Genomic DNA, 18980 nt, shown 5'->3' on the forward strand with positions numbered 1-18980 from the left:
GGTGGCTGCGGCGGCCGCCCCGCCTCCGCCCCGGCCTGCCCCCCGGGCCGCCGCCGCCGCCGGGCCCCGCTCCTGCCCGCCATGATCCCCTACTTCTCCGACGACGCCGTCATCTCGCAGAACGCCATCAACCAGCTGTGAGTGCCGCGCCCCGCAGCGGAGCCCGGCCGGGCCCATCATCCCCAGCCGCGACGGGCGAGCGCTCTGCCCCGACCAGCAGGCGGAAGCGGCCCTTCGGCCCCGGCGCGTATTTGTCGGCGCCCGGGCTGCCGCTCCGCCGCCGCGCGGCCGGTGCCCAAAGCGGCCTCCGGCTTTTCCTCCCGGCCCCAGCGGCGGCTCGCCGCCCGCCGCCCCCCCGGCCGCCCTTTTAATTGCTGGCCCCCCCCCGGCCGGCCCCGCTTTCCCCGTGCTGTGCCGAGAAGCCGCCTCGGGCCGGGGCCTCCTCGTTCCTGGGCGGCGCGCCCCAAGCGCTCTCGCGGCGGGGTCGGGGTCGGGCGGGGAGGGGGCGCTCTGGTGTGCTGCGCTTCCCCGAAAGGTGCCCGCCGGAGGACCGAGGAGAGGCGGGGCGGGGCGGGGGTGGAAATGGCTTTTGGAAGGGCTCCACTCGGCTGGAAGTCTGGAAGTAAAGGGGAATTCTGGCCGGGCTCCGTGGAGAGGAATTTTCCCCTGGAAACGAGCTTGCACGCTCGCCGGTGGCCTTCTCCAGGCTCCTCTGTTCCCTTCGGCGCGAATGCCCCCAGAGCAGCCTCCCCGTCGCCAGCGCAGAGTCCCTGCCCGGGCTGGCCGGGCTCCTTCCCTGGGGCACCGCCAGCCCTCCAAGCGCTTCAGCCACAGCTGGCCGGAGGAGCCCCTCGCCCGGCCCCCGTGAGGGCCCCGGCCAGGGTGGCCCCGGCCGCCCCTTGCCCTGCCTTCCTGGGGGCAGTGGCTGGTGGATTCCCTTTGTGACTTCCACGGTGGGGCAGCGCTCCGTCCCCAGCGCGGCCAGTTAAAGCACTGGGGAGCAGGGGAGGGGAAAGGGGGTTCCCTGCCCGAGACACCCTGCAGAACGGCGGCTGGCTCATCACGACTCGCCGCCAGGCAATTCCCGTTTTCCGGAGGCGGCTGGGAACGTGCGCGGCACCTTTCCTGTCCCGGCCGGCGGCGCTCATTCAAGGCTAGCCCCATTTAGCCGAGCAGGCCTTTCGCTGGCCTCCGGTCCCTCGCTGAAGTCAGACCGCTCTCTGCCTTTTGGCCTCACTTCTCCGCAGGATTGGCGTGCGCAAACAGTCGAGAGCTTTTGGCGGCGTGGGGAAAATACAGAAATTCACAATTGTGTGGGCTAGTGACTTTTCCTGAAGGGAAGCCCTTCTGTTCCTGCTGCGTTGGCAAGATTGTTCTGCTGGTCTCTTGGGGCACCGTTATCTGTACTGGGGTGGTGGGTTGTCTCTAAACAGACCCTCTCCTCTCCTTTATCTTCACTTGTAGGTGCTGGCTTGAGATCTTTTCCCAGCAGGCATTTAGGGTATAATCCTCTGCATGTTTGGGCAGAAAAGCCCCGTTTCCCCTGGGCAATGCTGGGAGCTGTAGGAATTATTTCTGCCCGAACCTGAATAGGATTGTACCTTTAATCTTTCCTTTGTTGCTCTGATTGTTAACTTGATTCCTGGCTGTTCAGTGTTTTAAAGACGGTAAAGTCTTGTGCCGTTTTTGCTCTAATTGACACAGCATTGTTTGGGGATTTTGTTTCTTGCTCGTAAGCCGCCCCAGGGCATCTGCCAGTTGGACCGCACGTCAGCAGGGTGGGTGGGTAACCGCTGCAGGTGAGTCTTTGGGAGTCCGTCTCCTGCACCGGCTGGTTGTGGGCATGACTCAAATTGTCGTCAAACCCACAGGCCTGAACCGTGGCGGTTTGCATTCTCCTGCCCCGAACGCTTGCGCTGCTGTTTTCTTCCTGGTGTGTATCGGCTTGGCCTGATAAGAGCCAGTGCGGTTTCCTGTGTTGTGACCAAACTCTGGTGCACACCCTTGCCGGGATCACAGGTAGCTCTTGTTCCCTTCTTGCTTGTGGTCACCTCCCCAGGGTTCTGCTTCCTTCGGCCAGCCATGGGTGTAAACCTCGGTGGGGGGGGAGCTCGCTCGCGTTGCTTCTGCTATCAGGTATCTGCGGGAACTGCTCGGGAATAACTCGCCAGCGCACCAAGTCAGGAAAGCTCACTTCTCCGTTACGGGAGGGACTCTCTTCTCTACAGGCAGCATGGCTGCTGGTGCCCCCGCTCGGAGCAGCTTCTTTCCGACCCAGTGCCGTTTCCCCCAAGCCACCCACTCCCATCTGCCCCAACGAAGCCTGGGCGGTTGCAAAGCCACACGTTTGCGGTGACGGCTCGATTTTGCCGGAGTTTGGCACTAGCCACTTCCCCCCAAGCCACATAGCCCTCATCTTTTGGGGGTTGTATTTCGGGCACTCGGGTGGGGGTGGGGTCTCTCCAAAGCAGGCATCTTTCTTCCAGTGCCAGAAATGGCTTTCGGTCTTCTGTGGTTTGCTCAGCTTTCGGGGGTCTTTGCAGATCTTGGGCATTGTGTTGTTCTTAATGCCAAGATCGTAGCTCCTAAGCTAACAAATATTTCTCTTTCGATCAGAAATCGTCGGATGCAAATGGAAAGAGAATTTATGGGTGAAGTAATAGAAATTCATGCTGTCCCTGGGGGTCCCGACACTTTCCGGCCTGCACAAGGACAGTTCCCTGCCCCAAGCAGATTGCAGTCTAAACGCTGACATAGGGGAAAGGGGGCTAGCAAGGGTGGCGATGTGCCTGCTGAGCCGAACGGCCCGCGAACAAACTGGGGGGGCATTAATGGAGTTGCAGCCCCGCGCATTTGCGGGGCGCCAGGGTGGAGCAGGGCGCAGGCGTGGGCGTTTCAAGCGCATTGTGTCTTAGGGCACTTCCAGGAGGATCCCGGAGCTCCGGCGAGAATGTTTGGCCCGCCTTCGCTGACACCCGGTGGATGGCACTTTCGCTTCAGCATCTCAGAAAGGCGTCCTCTTGTGGGCATAATTCCCGGAGGCTTTCCCGGTGCTTCGGGCAGGGAATTGCTCCACAAAGCCGGGGCCTCAGAAACGGTCCGTTGGGCCCCTTCCCAGTCCGTCCCTTCTTGCTGCCGCACAGATGCGCATGGACACGCTGGGTGTGGGAGAGAATCCCCCCTTTTCCTCTTCCCTCGTTCCTGCCTGCCTTCGCGGGACGCTGGATGGCCGCTCCCAGGGTTGCTGTGCCGGGCAGGGGGCTGTGGAAGGTCAGAGGCCCAAACATCCGGAGGCCCCTTCGCCGGGAGCCTGGCCGTCCCCTTTGGAGCAGCTGACACCATATTCGGCACGCAAGCACAGTTCCGGTTCTCACACGACTCTTATCTCTCCGGGCTCGGTCCTGTGAAGCTTGAAAGAGTGCCCGCTGTCGTTGGAGAACCAGCTTCTCCAGACAAGAGCCTTTTTAATCCCTCGCTCGAGTCCCTCCATGCTGGCGGCCGGGGCAGTTGCAGGCCGGTTAGTATAATGCCCGTTCTGGTAAATATGTCGAAAGCATCGTTGGAGATAAAATCGGAAGGAAAAGCCTTGCCAAAGAGGAATCCACGCAGCTTCTGCGCAGGAAAACGTGTCATCACAACCCTTCCCGAGTTCTTTGGGAATGTCAGGAAGCTTGCGGTCCGGGGAGGCATTGTTTACTTGGACTTCCAAAAGGCTTTTGGCTGATTCATCCCCAAAGACCCTTAGCAGTGGTGGAATAAAAGGAGAGGCTTGCTGATCACAGGATCAAAATCAGGAAGGAGAAAGGACCTCCCTGGCCAGTTCTCCTGGCAGAGGAGGTCCTGCAGCGGCTCGCACTGGGCTTCCTGCGGGATCAGAGCTCCCGTGCAGGGAAAAGGTTCCACTCGTGCATCCCTGGAGCATCCTTTGGGTGGCCTGGCATGCACTGAACACCGGACCGAAGGGTCCCTGGGCTGACTCCTCAAAAGAAGCATGGGCCAACTGTTTCCCAGGACCGGTGGGGTGCCCCATGGGTCAGATGATCCTCGTGGGGGGCCAGCCCTTGGTTTGGGTCTGTCTGCCAGCCATCGGGATTCCCCACCCAGCAACTGAGATGCAAAGAGCGTGGCGCCTCCGCCTCTCGTCGGTGGGAGTAACGGGGTGATTTGAGCAAAGGCCTTGCCCTGCCGAGGCATCTCCTGGCCGTTGTCCCCCGGCCTGCCGTGGCTCTTTTTCCTTGAGTGCGCGCTATTTCAGAGCTTGGCCACTGCAGGCGCGCGTTTCTCTCCCGCATCCTCATTCCGGGACGTGTGCTAGCGCGGCGCGCTCGGACGAAGCCCCTTCCCAGACTCGTCTCCTCGACCCCCAAAGGGTCGCAGTGTCTCTGCTGCGTTCGTGGGCGCCAAAGCCGCCACGGGCGTCCCTCGTCCCCATCCCGAGGCGCTCTGCCTCTGCGCACCGGGCAACAAGGGTGCGGACTGGCGCCACCTTCCCAGCCTCCTTGGAGGGGCGCTGGGAACGCTGCGCTCGTGTCTGTGCATTCATTTATCTTTTGAATGCACTTGCACACCGCCCCAAAATCGAAGCTCTCGCTTGGCGTGTTCTTGGATCGTGACTGACCGGTTTCACGGGTGGATGGGGTGGTTGGCTGATAGCTTTGCCCCTGTTTGTCATTCCTCCTCCATAGAAAAGGCCCCCGAAGCCTCTCAGGAAGAACAACGACCACAAGGCCGTCCTGGCCCTCAGATTTACAGTCCGAAAGGCACCGTGCAAAAGGAAATGAGATCGGGGCGGAGGAGGAAAACACAGGAACGGTGCAAAGTTCCGCTTCGCTTTCTTTCGCCTGGAGCTGCGGTGCCACGTCCTTGCATCTGTTCCCTCTGGCCTTGCAGGGCACTCTCTGGCCCTTCCCGGCACCGTGTGCTCCTGACTGGGAGCTCCCCGTAGCCTTTGCTGGCCTGACCAGGAGTCTGCAGCACAGGGGCACGGTGTGCAGCCCCGACCCAGGCCTTGAATTCGGGTTGCTGTTGCAGGTGCTTAGGCTAGGCCTTTGCAGCCGAGAAGAGCAGGAGCAGAAAGCTCAGCCTGCGGGTGTCGGGGCTGGGGGGGCGCCCTTCTCTGGGCCAGGGAGATAACCGGCACGCTTGTTGCAGGAGGCGGTGTCACTGCATCCTTCTGGCATATAAACAACAGACTGGCGGCCATGACGGTGCCGGCGCAGCCTTGCCTTTCCGTTGCGTGTCATCAGCAGGTTTCACCCGGCCAGCCGGCTGTGGTAGAAGAGAGAGGTCTCTGGTTTTGTTATTTAAAAACCTGCTTGCATGTTGGCAGATTCCCTTCCTGGCCCAGAGAGAGCAAGAGCTGCTGTTTTGTTTTTGACCAAAACCTGCCCTTTCCAAGGCTGCTGAAAAAACAGGTCCTCCCAACTCCTTTTTCATCTCCCCCCACATGCCCACACCCACCCACCACTTCCTCACTTCTGATTTTCTTTCGGGTGTGGAAAGTTTAAAGCACCTCTTCGCTCGGTGCTTAGTGCAGCACGCAGCTTTTGCTGAGCAAGCTGAAAACATTTCCGCAGTTGTCCGCGTCACACTCGCTGCCGCAAAACCGTGCCGCTTCAGCCGGAGGACGCCGGGTCTTGGGTGGCGGATGAGCATCATGATTAAGCAACGGAAGCTTTAAATGGCAAAAACCTCACAGATTCCCAATCAGCAAACAAAGACCGTAACTTTTGATGAAGAAACCTTGCCAGGATGGCAGTATTTTGAACCGTGCGGTTTCAAAATGTGTAGCAGGACTCCAAGAACGTAGTCTCAGGCATGCTGAGATGGGAAATATTCCTGCAGTTCCCAGGATTCCCCATCCAGTGCTTTCTTCCATGTAAACATGCACAGGTTGCTCTCTCGGAACTGGGCAGCTTCTTAGCCTGCTGGTCCATACCGGGCCCCGAGGATCCTGGGGTGTGTCTCTTTGGGGTTATCCTCGGCCCATCCGAGAGGAACCGTCTCCTCTTTCCTAGTTCTCATTTCTCCAGCTTCCCTTCAACGTGTTCATTTTTCCAGTGGCCATTACGGGTTGTGGGGGAGGCCCAGCACCTGGCCAGCCTCGCCTTCCCGGAATCGGGTTGCCACCCCGCTGCACCGTTCTCGGTCCCCTTTGGCCTGCTTGTCTGGGGGGCCTCCTTTGACTTTCTGGTCACATGTGTGTGTGCTTAGTTTTGTCTCTGAAATGTGTTCTCCTTGGCTTTTCCTGTCGTCCTTGGAAGCAGAAGGTGGGGGCGGGGGTGAGACGGGAAGGGACCGATTGACCCTGCGGGTGGACTAGGATTTGCTTGGGGTGAGCAAAGTTTGCTAGCTAAATGGAACCTTTGCGTCCCCAGGCAGGTATTTAATCAGGGAAGGAAACCTGCAGTTCTCCAGGTGTGCGTGCATGTGTGTGTGTGTGTGTTTGTTTTGAAAATTAGAAGTTCGTAATCTCAGCAGACCTTGCCCCTTGCTCAGTTTCAGGCATGCGGTGCGAGTTTTGATTGGGTTCACCTGGCCTCTCTTAATTGTCTTGTTGCATCGGCGAGATCTCTGTCGGATGTTAAAGGTGTCTTTGTTTTCCGCCTGGGAAGGAACTCTGAGCCGGCCTCTGCCTTGTTTAGGTTCTCGGCCAAAGCGCTTTTCTGATATTCGCACCAATCTGCTTTCTGGGAAATCATCCTTTGGTGCCCAGTCGCCACCACCATCGTGGCAGCCATTTTGCGAGAGCGCCCCCAACGCCGTCACAATCCCACAAGTGCAGTGCAGAAAAACAGGCCAGCTGTCCCTACCGGGGGGGGGGGGCCCCCATTCTCGGGCAGCAGGTTGGAGGTGTCTGGCCAAAGCAGGCCGGCAGCTCGCCACGCTCTGAGCGGGATCTGGGCTTGGTCCGCCTGCCTTGTGCGGCCACAGGCCTCGCCTCTGGGCAGGGGTGGAGAGAGCGGTGGCCTGGGAGGGGCAGGTCGAGCCACGGGGCAGGGAGAGCCTGCTCTGGCTGGGCTCGGGGCTGGCTTGAGCCAGGCTCGCACGTCCCTGCATCGCGGCGCGCAGGCCGTCCGAAACCTCCCGTGTAACCGCACACCCCGGCTGGCGGTCGCGGTCGCCTGTCCCCTGACGCGAAAACGGCCCTTCTATTCCTGGCCTCCACCTGTGGCTTGGGGCTTGCAGGGCCGCCTCGGCGCCGGACTTGGCTCGCCTCTTCTTGCCCGCCTGCTCTTGCTGCAGTTTGCTCAGCACCGTGCTTTTGTATTCTGTGCGTGCACCGCGGCCCCAGCTGGGCACTCGGAGCGGCCGGAGGCTTGGCAGAGGGGTGCCCCGGCGGATGGACCCCCGGGCGCAGATCGCCACGCCGAGCTGCTAACCGCGCAGCCTGAAGTCGGCCGTTCACCCTCATTTTTAAATATTATTTTCAGAGCAGCACATGCAAAGAGTCCTTTCATGGTATCAGTTGAATGAGCAATCAATGGCTCCCAACGAAAACAAGAAAACCCGGGAGTTGGAGTTCTCCGAAGAGTGGAGTCCCGGATATCTTACCACATGTTTACTCCCATGGCCTGGTTTTCATGACACGGCCGGCTCATCTCGGATTATTTAACTCTCGATTCGTAGTAGGGTTATGCAAGGTTGTTTGCTCTCGAATAGCCCAAGGTGGCTGAGTTCACAGCCCCGAACATCCCGAACAAGGGTTGCACAACCCAAACAGGCTGCATCGCACAAGCCGTCCCGCGGTGTCCGCTGGGGCTTATTTTCCAGAAGTGTGTGGATGGCTGCGTTCTGCAAGGCACTTTGCGCTGAGGGACAGCTGCGCCCTGAATTTCGGAGACGGGCCTCTTTCCGAGCCCTCCCTGGAGGAACTGAACCCAGGCCTCCGGATAGGCCAAAGCGTCAGTCGGCTTGCGTTTCAAGGCGTGATTCTCAAATTCAAACTTCCCCGTTTTGAGCACGAACTGGAGGACAGCTAGAAACCAGAATCTTGGAAGGCTGATGCTGTTTGCTCCCCACCCCAAAGCGCATACCTTTGTCAAAGTCTGCGCATAAAACATGGCGAGCCACCCGGAGGGCCATTGGGACTGTTTGGTACAGTGTAGAAATGTTTTAAACAAACAAGCAAGCGAACAGATGGTCCATAAGTTCCATATAGTGTGCATCAAAGGTCTGTGGTTAGCCGGCGCTTTTTATTCAGTGCAAAGATCGTGCAAAAAAAACAGGAAGAGGGAATTCAAAAGGGCACTACAATGCACACGAAAATCCACGTGGCGTTCTCGGGGGGGGGCCTCGGTGGGGACAGCCACGCATGCCTGTGGGAATGAGCTTCTTTGCAGAAGGTCCTGAGTTAACTCCCGGCGTCTCCAGAGATGTGGGAGGGACGCCGCCTGAAGCCCGGGGAGCCGTTGCTGCCGGTCAGTGTTGGCCGCACTGGGCCAGGCGGCCCAAGGATGCGCCGCAGCGCCGGGCCGCTTCCGATGTTCCGCGTTCTGCCGGGTGACGTCACAATCCCCTTGGACACCCCTTCCCGCCAGTGCTGAAGTCCTCGCTGTGCGGTGCCAGTTCCCGGTGGCAGCCGCCGGGGGGGGGGGGCAGTTCGGACTAGCCTGCCCTGCAGAACGCTGCGGAGAGCAAGAGGGAATGGCGTGCCCAGGCCATGCGTAAGTGGGAGTGCGTGTGCATGGGTCACTCTGCTCCGGAGATGCTGCCCCCGGCCCTTCCCACCGCTTTTGCTTCCCTGGCTCCCCTCCCTGAGCCCACGGCGCTGTTTGCCGCCCGGTGTAGCCTGTGGAAACGGGCTGGGGGTGCACAGGACACGCAGCCCCCCTTCCCTGCTCCTTCCAAGCCTCGCGGGCCTCACAGAGGGCAGCATGGAAATCCAGTGAATACATAAGAAAGACGATCTCAGCAGGGGCCTAGTCCAGGAGCGCTACCCTGAGACACATGCAGCCCCCGAGCGATCCTCCCTTATTCAGGTCCGCTCTTGGCCGTGCTGGCTGGGGATGATGGGTGTCTTGGCTCTGTTTCTCTCTCTCTCTCTCTCAACGTGGAGCTCCTGCCCGCGCTTGGAGTGCACCACGAAACGCCGAGGTGACGGTGCCACACACGTCCCGCCACCGGCCTGCTTTTGTCGCGGGCGGCCCACGCTGAATGACTGATGGAAATTTCTCCTGGGAAGAAAAGGGTTTCTGGTAAACCGATCCCTCCCAGGGCCCCGGCGAGGGATGGGGAGGAGGGGTTTCCATGCCAAGTCCGGGGCGGGCGGCCGAATCTGGGATCGGGTGTCGCGCTTTGCAGGAGGTGTGAGGCCGAGATTTGCCGGCGGGTTTTCAGAAGAAGGAGCGAGGCGCTTGCTCTACCGGCCGATTGCAAGCCTTTGTGTTTGCGTGTTCTTGCTGAGAGCGGGATCAGAACGTGGCACCGCAAAGAGCAAGGCTCAGCCGGCAACGCCACCGGCTCCAAGGGCCATGGCTGGGTGGCCCCAGAAGGGAACCGAGCGCCCTGGGGCCACCATACAGCTCGGGCACCTCCGGGGCGGACCTGCCCTCCTCAGGAGGAGCCCTCGCTCCACCCTGGGGTTCTCGGGTGTGTGGAGCAGCACCGCACAGAAGGGGCCTGCGAGCAGAAGCCCTTTCCTGGAGCCCCGGCTTGGGCATGGTCTCCCCGGAGGACCCTCACTTCCCGGGACGCCTCCAAATGCACGCAGCCAAGCTGGCACACGGCAAGCACCGCGCCAGCCACTTGTGGAAGCGACCCTCTCGGGCCTCCGCAGCGGCCGCCCTTGCAGGCAGCCGTCCTTCCATTCCCCGCACCCCTCAAACGCAGGAGAGAAGTGTTGCGTCCGAGAAGTTTTCCCTCCTTGGCGGTGGCGGCGGCTGCTTTCGCCAGCGCCCTCGCCCTCCATGGCAACTCCAGGAGGCCGCAAAGCTCCTCGCCTGGCAACGGCAGGCCGCGAGGCTTCCAGACGGGAACGCCGTGGAGGCGAGAGAGAATTGGCCGGGCGCCTGGGCGGGCGCCCTTTGTACACTGCACTTCGGCTTGCAGTGGGGTAGCGAGCGCCTTCGCGGCGGCCGTGGGACTCTAGGTGTGTCCCCACACTGCTCGGAAATCGCCACACACACGTCTTGTTTACATTTCTACGTAATGCTGAAAATGCTGCAGATATGCCCGCAGGCGTTCCCGGCCTTCCAGTCTGCATGCCCCTCTGTTTGTATTCTGAAGGCCAGAGCCAAACATCCCGTTGGCAAGTGCAGGTTTTGGCCGCTTGGAAGCAATGCGCGCTCGCCGTCGGTGAGCAGGGCACTGGCAGTCGGCAACCCTGTTTGTGGTGCGATTGCATCTTTGACAAAGTGTCTTAGTTAGTGGCCTCGTTCTGTGCCTGCCTGGTGGCGACTCGGCTTTTTGTTTTTTGCAAGCAAGCTTCTAGTCCTCAAGGCTGGAGAGAGGCATTGCAATGCATGTGCACTGTGGTAGAATCTCAGAAGGGATGAGGGTTGCCGAGTGGAATGGGCTGTTTGGTGGGCCTGGAGCCAGCCCTGGTATCCAGCCGTGGCAAAGACTAGATTCTCCTGTCCGCCTGCATCTTTTCGTAATAGTCCAGGTTCTGCTCCAGCTTCTTGCCCGGTCGCCAGTGGCGAGCGGAAATGACCTTTAGGTAACCAGGCCAAATGAGAGTGCGCAAGTCGTGCGAGGGGTGGGCGGGCGGGCTGGCACAACTGACTGGCACAGCTCAGCCTTGCCTCTTGGGTGTTTGGAAAAATCCGCTTCCAGGCTCTTTGAGAAAAAAGCTTCCTTGCATTTGCTCGACCTGGGCTTGGAAACAACCGGGTTGGGGGGTTGTTCCGTCGCCACTTCTTTTGGCGGTGGGAGGGGGTTGTTTGTTTGCAGATCTCCCCGTCATGACTCGTCCAGGTGCCTAGGTGTGTCCTGCCTGGCGGTGGAAAGGTAACCTTTACCCCTTCCCCTCCCCGTCGTCCCTTCCCGTCTCCTCTCCTTCCGTGCAAGACGCGGGCCTTGGGAAGGGGAACGGCTGTGGCTGCTGGTGTGGAGGAAGCGGGGAGGGAACGCGGCCCGGCAGGGTGGCCATCCCACAGAGCCGAACGGTGGGAGGTTACGAACCGGTCAAAGCACGGCCTCCTTCACAAGGCGCGGAGTTAAACCCTGGAACTCACTGCCACAAGATGGTGTGCCTGGCTGCCAATGTGGGGACGTTCCTGGTGGAGAAGGGGGGCCGTGGCTGCTAGTCCTCATGGGAATGTGCGCCCCCCAGCATCGGAGGGGCCTGCAGCATCAGGCCCGGGGCCCAGGTCCAGCCTTCGGGGCACACAGCGGCTCTCCAGCCGTGCACAGGAGCCCGCAAGCAGGACGGGGGTGCGGTGGCACCCCCTGCCCATGCTCCCCAGCAGTGTGCCCCTGTGCCCCAAAGGCTGGGAAACGCGGACCAGAGGGTGTCATGTCCTGTGCGTGGATTTCCTGTGTCAGCTGCGGGGCCCCTGTGCGGACTGGCGGGACTGCTGTCTCCTTGCAAGATTCCTGCGGTGGCCTCGGCCTGCCTCCTCATCCTCATCCTCCCAACAGCCTTATGAGGTGGATGAAGCTGAGAGGCAGCGACCAAGGGGCTCCCTGTGCGCCCACGGGGGAAACGGAAGCCGGCTCTGCATCGCCCCGACCGGCGCTCGGCCTCGTGCGGCCGGGCTTGGCCCGTGGCCTGGGTCTGCCGAGCGGGGGACGTTGCCGTGCTCGCTGGCCCCCCGAGCTGAGGAGAGGCGTAGCGTCCTGCCACCTGCGTGGCCCTTCCCAGAAAGGAGCCGCCGTCCGGATCGGCAGGTGCGGGTCCCAGTTTCCCCTTCGTTCCCGAAAGGAATTTCGCAGCGTTCGCTCGCGTGGCCTCATTTGCGAGTGCTGAGCAGCACGTCGAGAGTGCCTCGGACCGCATCTGGAGCCGCCCGGCCTCTTCCCCGGCCATCCGTGTCTCCACTAAAGTTTGCGCCGGCTATTTTGCAAAGTTTGCACCGATCAGAGCTGGCAAAGGCCCCACGTAGGGCCCTGCACAGGCCTCTCCACAAGGGCAGATGTTTACCTCGGGCAGCGGCTTGTGAGCTGACGCGACTTTCCCACACTCGGCGAGTCTGACTTCCCTTCTCAGAAGGCCCGACTTCCCCTTTCTCGTCGGGGGCCCGGCGTTGATGTGGTTGGGCAGCTGTGTGCAGCCTTCCTCTGTTCCTCCTGCCGCCTCTTGCCCCTTCCCCGCCGCAGCTCCGGCCTTCTCTGACGCAGGCTCAGACCTCGATTTCCCTTGCGGGAAAGAGCTGAAATCCCGCAATTCAGTTTTGCGCGATTGCACAAAAGGCCTTGTTTTCGCACACTTTGCATTGCATAACTTCTGGCCTGCCCTTCGGGTCTCCCAGGGAGGAGATGGGACATGCAGAACACCTGGTCACGGGCACAGGGAGCCGCCCCCTCCGCCTTGGAGCGCGTCTTTCCACTCAGGAGAACTGGGCGCCTCGGCTGGGAGAATCCCGCCGCTCTCCGTTTCCGCGGAATGGCAGCGCTGCGCACGATGCCCTGGCGCACGCCCTCCTCTGAAATAACAGCCATGTTTTCGTGCATCTGTGCCGGTGTTACTCTCCAGAGGTTTATCTGCAGCAGGCAGGCACATGGACTCACACAGCCGGAGGCAAGGTTTGCGCTGGCTTCGCCCATCTCCAGGCAAGACCGAGCCCTCTGGCTCGTCTCCACGAGTCGCCCAGCGAGGTCAGACTTCTGGCCTGCTGTCTCACGGCCTCGGCCTGGGCCACCGTTGCAGCAATCGCCGCCTTATCTCTTTCGCTTCGGCTCTGCTTGACCTTCCCGGCTCGTTCTTTCCCTCTGCCCTCCCCTCCCCAGGGATACACGAATGATCTGTTTTTCCACATTCTTGAGCGAGTTGCAGTGGCAAAGCCCCACTCAGCCTCCCCTCCGGAGGGGGGACTCTCAAGGCCAGTCAGCCTGCTGCAGAGCCTTCCGATAAAAAGGAAGTTTCCAGTGTGGAGTTGGCAGGGAACCCCGGAAGGGCAGCTGGCGGGGGTGTCTTTCTGTGGGCACAACTCTAGGCAGGAAAAAGCCCTACCGATTCCCAAGGCAGGCTGGGAACTACTGGATGTGGCTGGACCTTTTTCTGTCTAAACGTGCGTAGGATTATGTGTCATCCTCTAGGGCGAATCTTTGCCCAAGGAGTGGACAGCTTAAATTCGGGGCCGCGGTGTGAGGGGCGGCTGCAGGCACGGCTCAGCGAGTGGGATTTTTCTTCGAGTGATAACCAACGGTGTGGGAGCAAGACTTTGCAACCCGGGGGCTGTGCAAGAGAGCTGGAGTTCCGTGGACGAGATCTGGGGGTGCACGTGGCCGCCCGGAAGCTCGGCCTTTGTGCCCCACGTGGCGACGGAGGCATTTCCAGGGTGGGTTGGTCGCACATCGCCAAATCGGCCTCCGCCCACGCAGGCCGAGGGGGCGGCCATTCCCCACGGACCTCCCCAGCGGCGGCCATGCCGTCTTACCTGTTCGCAGCCGAACGGAGCCTCGATGCTCCCTGGGCAGAGCGCTCCAGAGGCCGCCTGGTCTTGGCACCGCGGGGCCACGCTCTCATCCGAGGGGCCACAGAGCCGGCAGCTCCGTGGCCTTGCGAGGAGAGGCTCCGTGTGCTGGATCGTGGCCGGAGCACCATCATCCTCGGGGGGGGGGCGGGTTGACTCTCGGACTCCGCCTGCCGCTTTGCTCGGATGCAGCCGTCCGCACGGATCCCTCCCTGGCAGTGCTTTCCTCCCACTGCTGGTTTCTGTATTTTTATGCTGTTACGGCGTGCTGCTTCGAAGGGCCCCCAGTAGAAGAGAAGAGAGCTGTGTAGGAAATAAATAGCAGCAAATGGGCCAAGATTTCAGTCCTTTTCCTCAGAAGGCCAGATTCTCCCTCCCGGCACCGGACCCGTTGTCGTACTACAGTTCCCAGCATGTGGAGCAACGCTTTGGAAAGACCCGAGGATGGGGGCGGCTGTGGTGAACTTTGATATTTATGCTTTTGTCCTCCTATTTCTTTTTTTCTTTTTTCCTTCATTCTGAGTTTTGAATGGATGCGGTCTTAGAAGTCTACGTTACATGGAAGACCAGGGTGGGCAAATAAAATACTGTTGGAAATAACCAAAATTTTTCATACAATAAAAATAAAAATTGAGGGTGGTCAGGCTGCTTAGAGGGCTCACGGGTCTTTGGGTTCGGGTGCCAACCGCGCAGCAGCCTTCCCTGGACAAGTGGCCTCCCAGGGCACTGGTCCACAATACCCATCAGTCTGAACCCTGGCTGGGGGAGGATGGGATTCGTGGTCCAGGACTTCATGAGGCCATCTTTACACACCTTCCCAGGGTCGGCTGAACCCAGCGGGGCTTCTTTCTGTGCGTTCTTCTGTCTCCACATGCTGAGGAATGCGCTCTAACCTGTGGAACTCCCTGCTGCTAGACGCAGGCGTGGCCCTTAGTTGCTTTAGAGGACTGCACACCGAAAGGGGGTGGGAAGGCTGAATGGTGGTCAGCCTTGCCTACAACGCAGAGTGTCTGTCCCTGCTGGGGATTGTTTCCAGTCTCCATCGTAATGATTCCTCAACATTTAAGCCAGGTGCCCCTGCTCTGACGCGAACTTCCGAGGGCTCCCAAGCGCCTTGATTTCGGGTCCCTCTGCCTCTCCCCTTTGATCCTGTCGTCTGTGCACCAGCTCACGTCGAAGTCTAATTCAAAACAATGCCTCTTGGCTTTCTTTGAGGAAGGATTTGAAGTTGGCACCCTCCTTTAAAAAGCACAATGCTTTTACAAATGATTTTCTTAGGGTTTCTTTGGAGCAGCTGGGTGCTTTAATTAAACTTCCTTTCCTTTAAATAAACCTCGCGTGGAGAGAGGGAGAGCGAGACGGCCTGGTTCATTTAACGCACAAAGGGAAGTGAGTTGCCCTGGTCTCCCGGGTGCATTTAAGGTTGGCAAGCCGCGTTCTCACGTGTAACGCGGACCAGGCCGGGGTGGGGGCAGCGTTTGGCAGGCCTCGGGGTGCGCCTGGGTCTGCCCTTGGATTTTGCAAAAAGCAGGAAAAGAGGGACGGGTGCAAGTGGCGGATTCTGCGGCCGAGGGCAAGGGAGGCTCTTAACCGCCAGCACATTGCGATGCTGGCGAGAGAGAAAACACTTCCGCGCTTGAGAACTCGGCCACAACGAGGCGGTGCGCTCAGTGTTCGAAGGCAGGCTCTGGCCGCATCCGGCACGGCGAGCTTCATCGCTGCTGTCCGTTGCGTTTCCAGGGTCCGCCGCGCCCCGCTCAGCGCCAGCCCCACAGAGCAGGCTTCTCCAACCAAAGCCCCTCCGGAGCTGCTAGGTTGCCGAGCCCATCCTCCACAGCCAGCCTGATGGCTGAGAATAATGGGCGTCTGCAAGCCGGCAGATCAGGAGGGGCCAGGGAGAGACGCACCGAGGCAGGGAGGCACCCCCCGCGCGGATCTCTCCTCCTCTCTCCTGCACGCACGCGGTCCCGTCGGCGTGTCCGCTCACAGGCTCCGAGTGCGAAAGCCGCTACGGACCCGGCAGCCCGAGAAGGACCCTCCGTTCGCCCCCTTGGTCCTTCTCCCTCCCTAACCCCACCTCCACGCTCTCTCCCCAGCATCAGCGAAAGCTTCCTCACGGTCAAAGGAGCGGCCCTCTTCCTGCCACGGGGAAATGGCTCGTCGACACCCCGGATCAGCCACCGGCGCAACAAGCATGCAGGTACTCCCCCCTCCCCGCTGGTTCTCGTCATCCTTCTCCAGGCGGGATGCAGACGCCCCTGCTGCCTCCGCCGGCCTCTGCCTTCTTGGGCCGTTGGTGGATTCTGACATTCGACTGGCGGGAGGCGATACAGGACGGGGAATCTGGGGCGTGAGAAGCATCGGAAAGAAGCTTTCTTTGCCCCCGCCTGGCAAAGCATCAGGGCACTGAAATTTAAAGCCGGCGGCTGCAATTCGGTCTCACGGCCCCGACAACACCATTCTGCCGGGAGCTGATCATCTGAAGCTCGCCGTCACACAGCTGATCGTTCTGCGGGGAGCCGAGGGGACCGGGTGGGCAGGGAAGCCTCGCCGGCCGAGACTGCCGCTGGGGGGGGAGGCGCTGCGTGTGGGGTGCCCACCTCACGGCTCGAACCTTCTCTGCTCCAGGGGACCTCCAGCAGCACCTGCAAGCCATGTTCGTTCTCCTCCGCCCGGAAGACAACATCCGACTGGTGAGTTGCAGTGCTCTCCCTTCCGTCCAGAGGCCTGAAAGGCCGCCCTTTCGGCTTCGAGGGGAGGCTGGCTGCACCGAAGGGGAGGCGGGGAGGAAGCAGGGCCCTGCTGTGAAACACGGCTTGCCTTTTCCTCCTCCCTCCCCATGCCCTTTTCCTCCCGTGCTGTGCACTTTTAGGAAGCAAACCCGTGGGGGGGCGACCAGTGTCTGTGTTGCCTGGACACACGGACGGCTGCTTCGCGTGTGGTGACGAGCATAGATCCCTGAGAAGGACAGAGGGACTGTGCTCCGACAGCCGCTTAGACCACGGTCTTTTAGAGGGGGAGATGGGCCCACCACCCTCAGCCAGTTGCAGGAGTTTTCCCGATTCAGCAAGCCTAGTCTGCACCATTCGATATTTGTTCCGAGGAAGCTTCTCCGACCTGTCGAGCTGCAACACATCTGGCTGAGGCCTGCTGGGAGTTGTAGGCCTTTTCTTTGCCGAAACATCTCCTCTCTGTCTCTCTCGCCTGCCTCCCCCGACAGCTTGCGAGGCTCCATTTCAGGAGCCGGAGGCCCGGCTGCCCGTCCCCTTGGCGCCGTGCTTGTGCAGGGGCGGCGATCTCGCATCGCCACCCGTTCTTCCTGCCCAGATTGGTTTAGCAAAGCAAATTAGATTATGCTAATCCACTTGCTGCCTGGCCAGGTCTCCGGAGAGCAATCTGCGAGCCGGAGGCTGCCCGTGCGTCTGGTCATTTATTTTTTTTGAATTGGACCCTGACTTCCTCCCAAGAGCGGTGCCCGAGGCACCTTAGAAGCAGTAATACAGTGGGACGGAAACGATGATCGATACGGGAAAGCAAAACTGAAATTGACCGACAACAACGCAACAGCGGCAGAGTGAAAACAGATTCCGGCTCGGGAGGCCGATAGCTTGTCCGAACAAAGCCGTCCGTGCCCGCCAGCTGAAAAGCTGCGGAAAGAGCGGCTCTCCCTTGGCAGCAAGGGCCACAGCCCTCAGAAAGCGCCAGGGACTCTGCTCGGGCGTGGGGTGGCCTGGGGGACTCGCCCCGTCTCTGCCCCACCACTCTGCCGGGAAGAAGGCCTTTTTTTAAAACTAGCCAGCTCAGGGCACATGTCCCAACACTGTCTGTGGAACAGCGTGTCTCCGAGATCCTTTCACCAAAGGCTTGCGAAAGAGAGCAGAAGTGGCTTGTTCCGGAAATAATCAAAAAGGCTTACTTGGCCAGACTTCGTGATCGGCACTGCTGGCCGTGTCCCGCTCAGTCTTTAATTCGCTTTCTCGGGGAGAGGCGTGCCCAAGGCCGGCCAGAGCCCCGGGCGGCGCATCACTGCCCGGCAAGGAAGGCGTGTGCCGGAGATGTGCTCTGGGGCCCGTCCCGTCCCACCAGCCTGTTCCCTCCACGGGCATCTCTGGGCCACATGCAGCCAGTTCCTCTCGCAAGTCGACCACGCGGCAGGATGCTGGTTTCCTGGCACACCGCGTCGGCGTGAGCTCGTGCGTCTTTCCGCTTGGGGTCGGGTGAGGGCTTGGGCTGCTTCATGCCCTCTTGCGCTGGAAAAGCTCCGTTCAAGAGCCCCCGACCTTGCCAGCTCTTCTGGGTCTGCAGGAAAGGGAGGCAAAGGCATGGCGACGAAACTGGCACCGTATTTCAGCTCCCTTTTCGGGCCCTCTTTCCGGCTCCCCAGTGGATGCTTTTCAATTCCTGCAGAAGCGATTCTTCAATTAGTGGGTGCAGCGTCCTGGTAGGACAGATTCTCTTGGATGCTTGTGGAAAAGCTCAGTGCTTGGTGCATCCTAAGGAATGCCAGCAGGTTTTTTCCACGCTGGTTGAAGCTGTTCCTCCACTCGAAAGACCCCCACGAGCGCCTGTAATATTGCCCAGCGCGCGATTCCAGCAATTCCTTTTCCGCCTCTGCCCCTCTCCCACCTGAGTGTGAGGAGGAGAACTCCTCCTGGGAGGACTCTCGGTTTGGTTTTAAGAACAGGGAAGCAGGTTTCTAGCCCTTCAGGTGACAAAAACGAGCCTGAAAGCGCAGGCGTGTGCCAGCATCTTCATTCTCGGCTCGTGGACCGAGTTCCTGGCACCTGCGCCGGCCTCACCTCCTCCTGCAGTGTCAGAGGGGCCACCTGTGCAGAACTTGCACATTTCATTTCATGGTGCGGTGTGGCTCAAGGATCGCACCGCGTCCGCCAAACCCCAGCCTGGGCTCCGGCAAGCACGGGTGCAGAATCCGTCTGCCGTCCCGCAGGAGGTGGTCTTCTTTCCCACCGTGCCAAGCGCCTCTCGCTGGCTGCCTGGGGCTTGGCTCGCCCAAGGGTGAGCTAGGAGAGTGCCGCAGCCCCCTTTCCCGGGCTGATCGCGGGGTGGGGTGAGGCCGGGCTCCTGGGCCAGCGTCGCGGGGCAGGCCCGGTCGCTGCCTTGAGATCCACGCATGCATCGCCCTGCTCCCCCACTCCCTTCTCCTCCCAGGCCGTAAGACTGGAAAGCAGCTGCCAGAACCGCACTCGGTACATGGTGGTGGTCTCGACAAACGGCCGGCAGGACACGGAGGAGAGCATCGTGCTCGGCATGGACTTCTCCTCCAACGACAGGTGCGTCTCGCTGGCTGGCGGGGCCCGTCGCCGCGCGGGCCGTTCCATGGGCCGTTCCCAAATGGACACGTTGCAGCGAGGGGGAGCCGCTTCGCAGTGATCGGGGCTGCTC

At 60.6% G+C, this 18980-nt stretch overlaps 1 protein-coding gene across 3 annotated transcripts in view; it reads left to right on the forward strand.

The window, feature by feature from the left end:
* The window catches only part of SSH2 (slingshot protein phosphatase 2), a 45071-nt gene that overhangs the window by 5428 nt on the left and 20663 nt on the right, over positions 1 to 18980 (forward strand). The window contains exons 1-4 of one of the 3 annotated variants that reach the window (XM_044429957.1): positions 25 to 137; positions 15674 to 15777; positions 16206 to 16270; positions 18747 to 18868. In XM_044429957.1, the coding sequence (XP_044285892.1) occupies positions 82 to 137; positions 15674 to 15777; positions 16206 to 16270; positions 18747 to 18868 (347 nt within the window). In that variant the 5' untranslated portion in view covers positions 25 to 81. Of the gene's footprint in view, positions 1 to 24; positions 138 to 15673; positions 15778 to 16205; positions 16271 to 18746; positions 18869 to 18980 lie in introns of those variants that run through there. The other 2 variants (XM_044429958.1, XM_044429959.1) reach the window with 2 other exon arrangements.

This window comes from Varanus komodoensis, unplaced genomic scaffold (genome assembly GCF_004798865.1).
Source record: "Varanus komodoensis strain SLA01 unplaced genomic scaffold, ASM479886v1 scaffold20_1, whole genome shotgun sequence".
NCBI classification, from domain to species: Eukaryota; Metazoa; Chordata; class Lepidosauria; order Squamata; family Varanidae; genus Varanus; species Varanus komodoensis.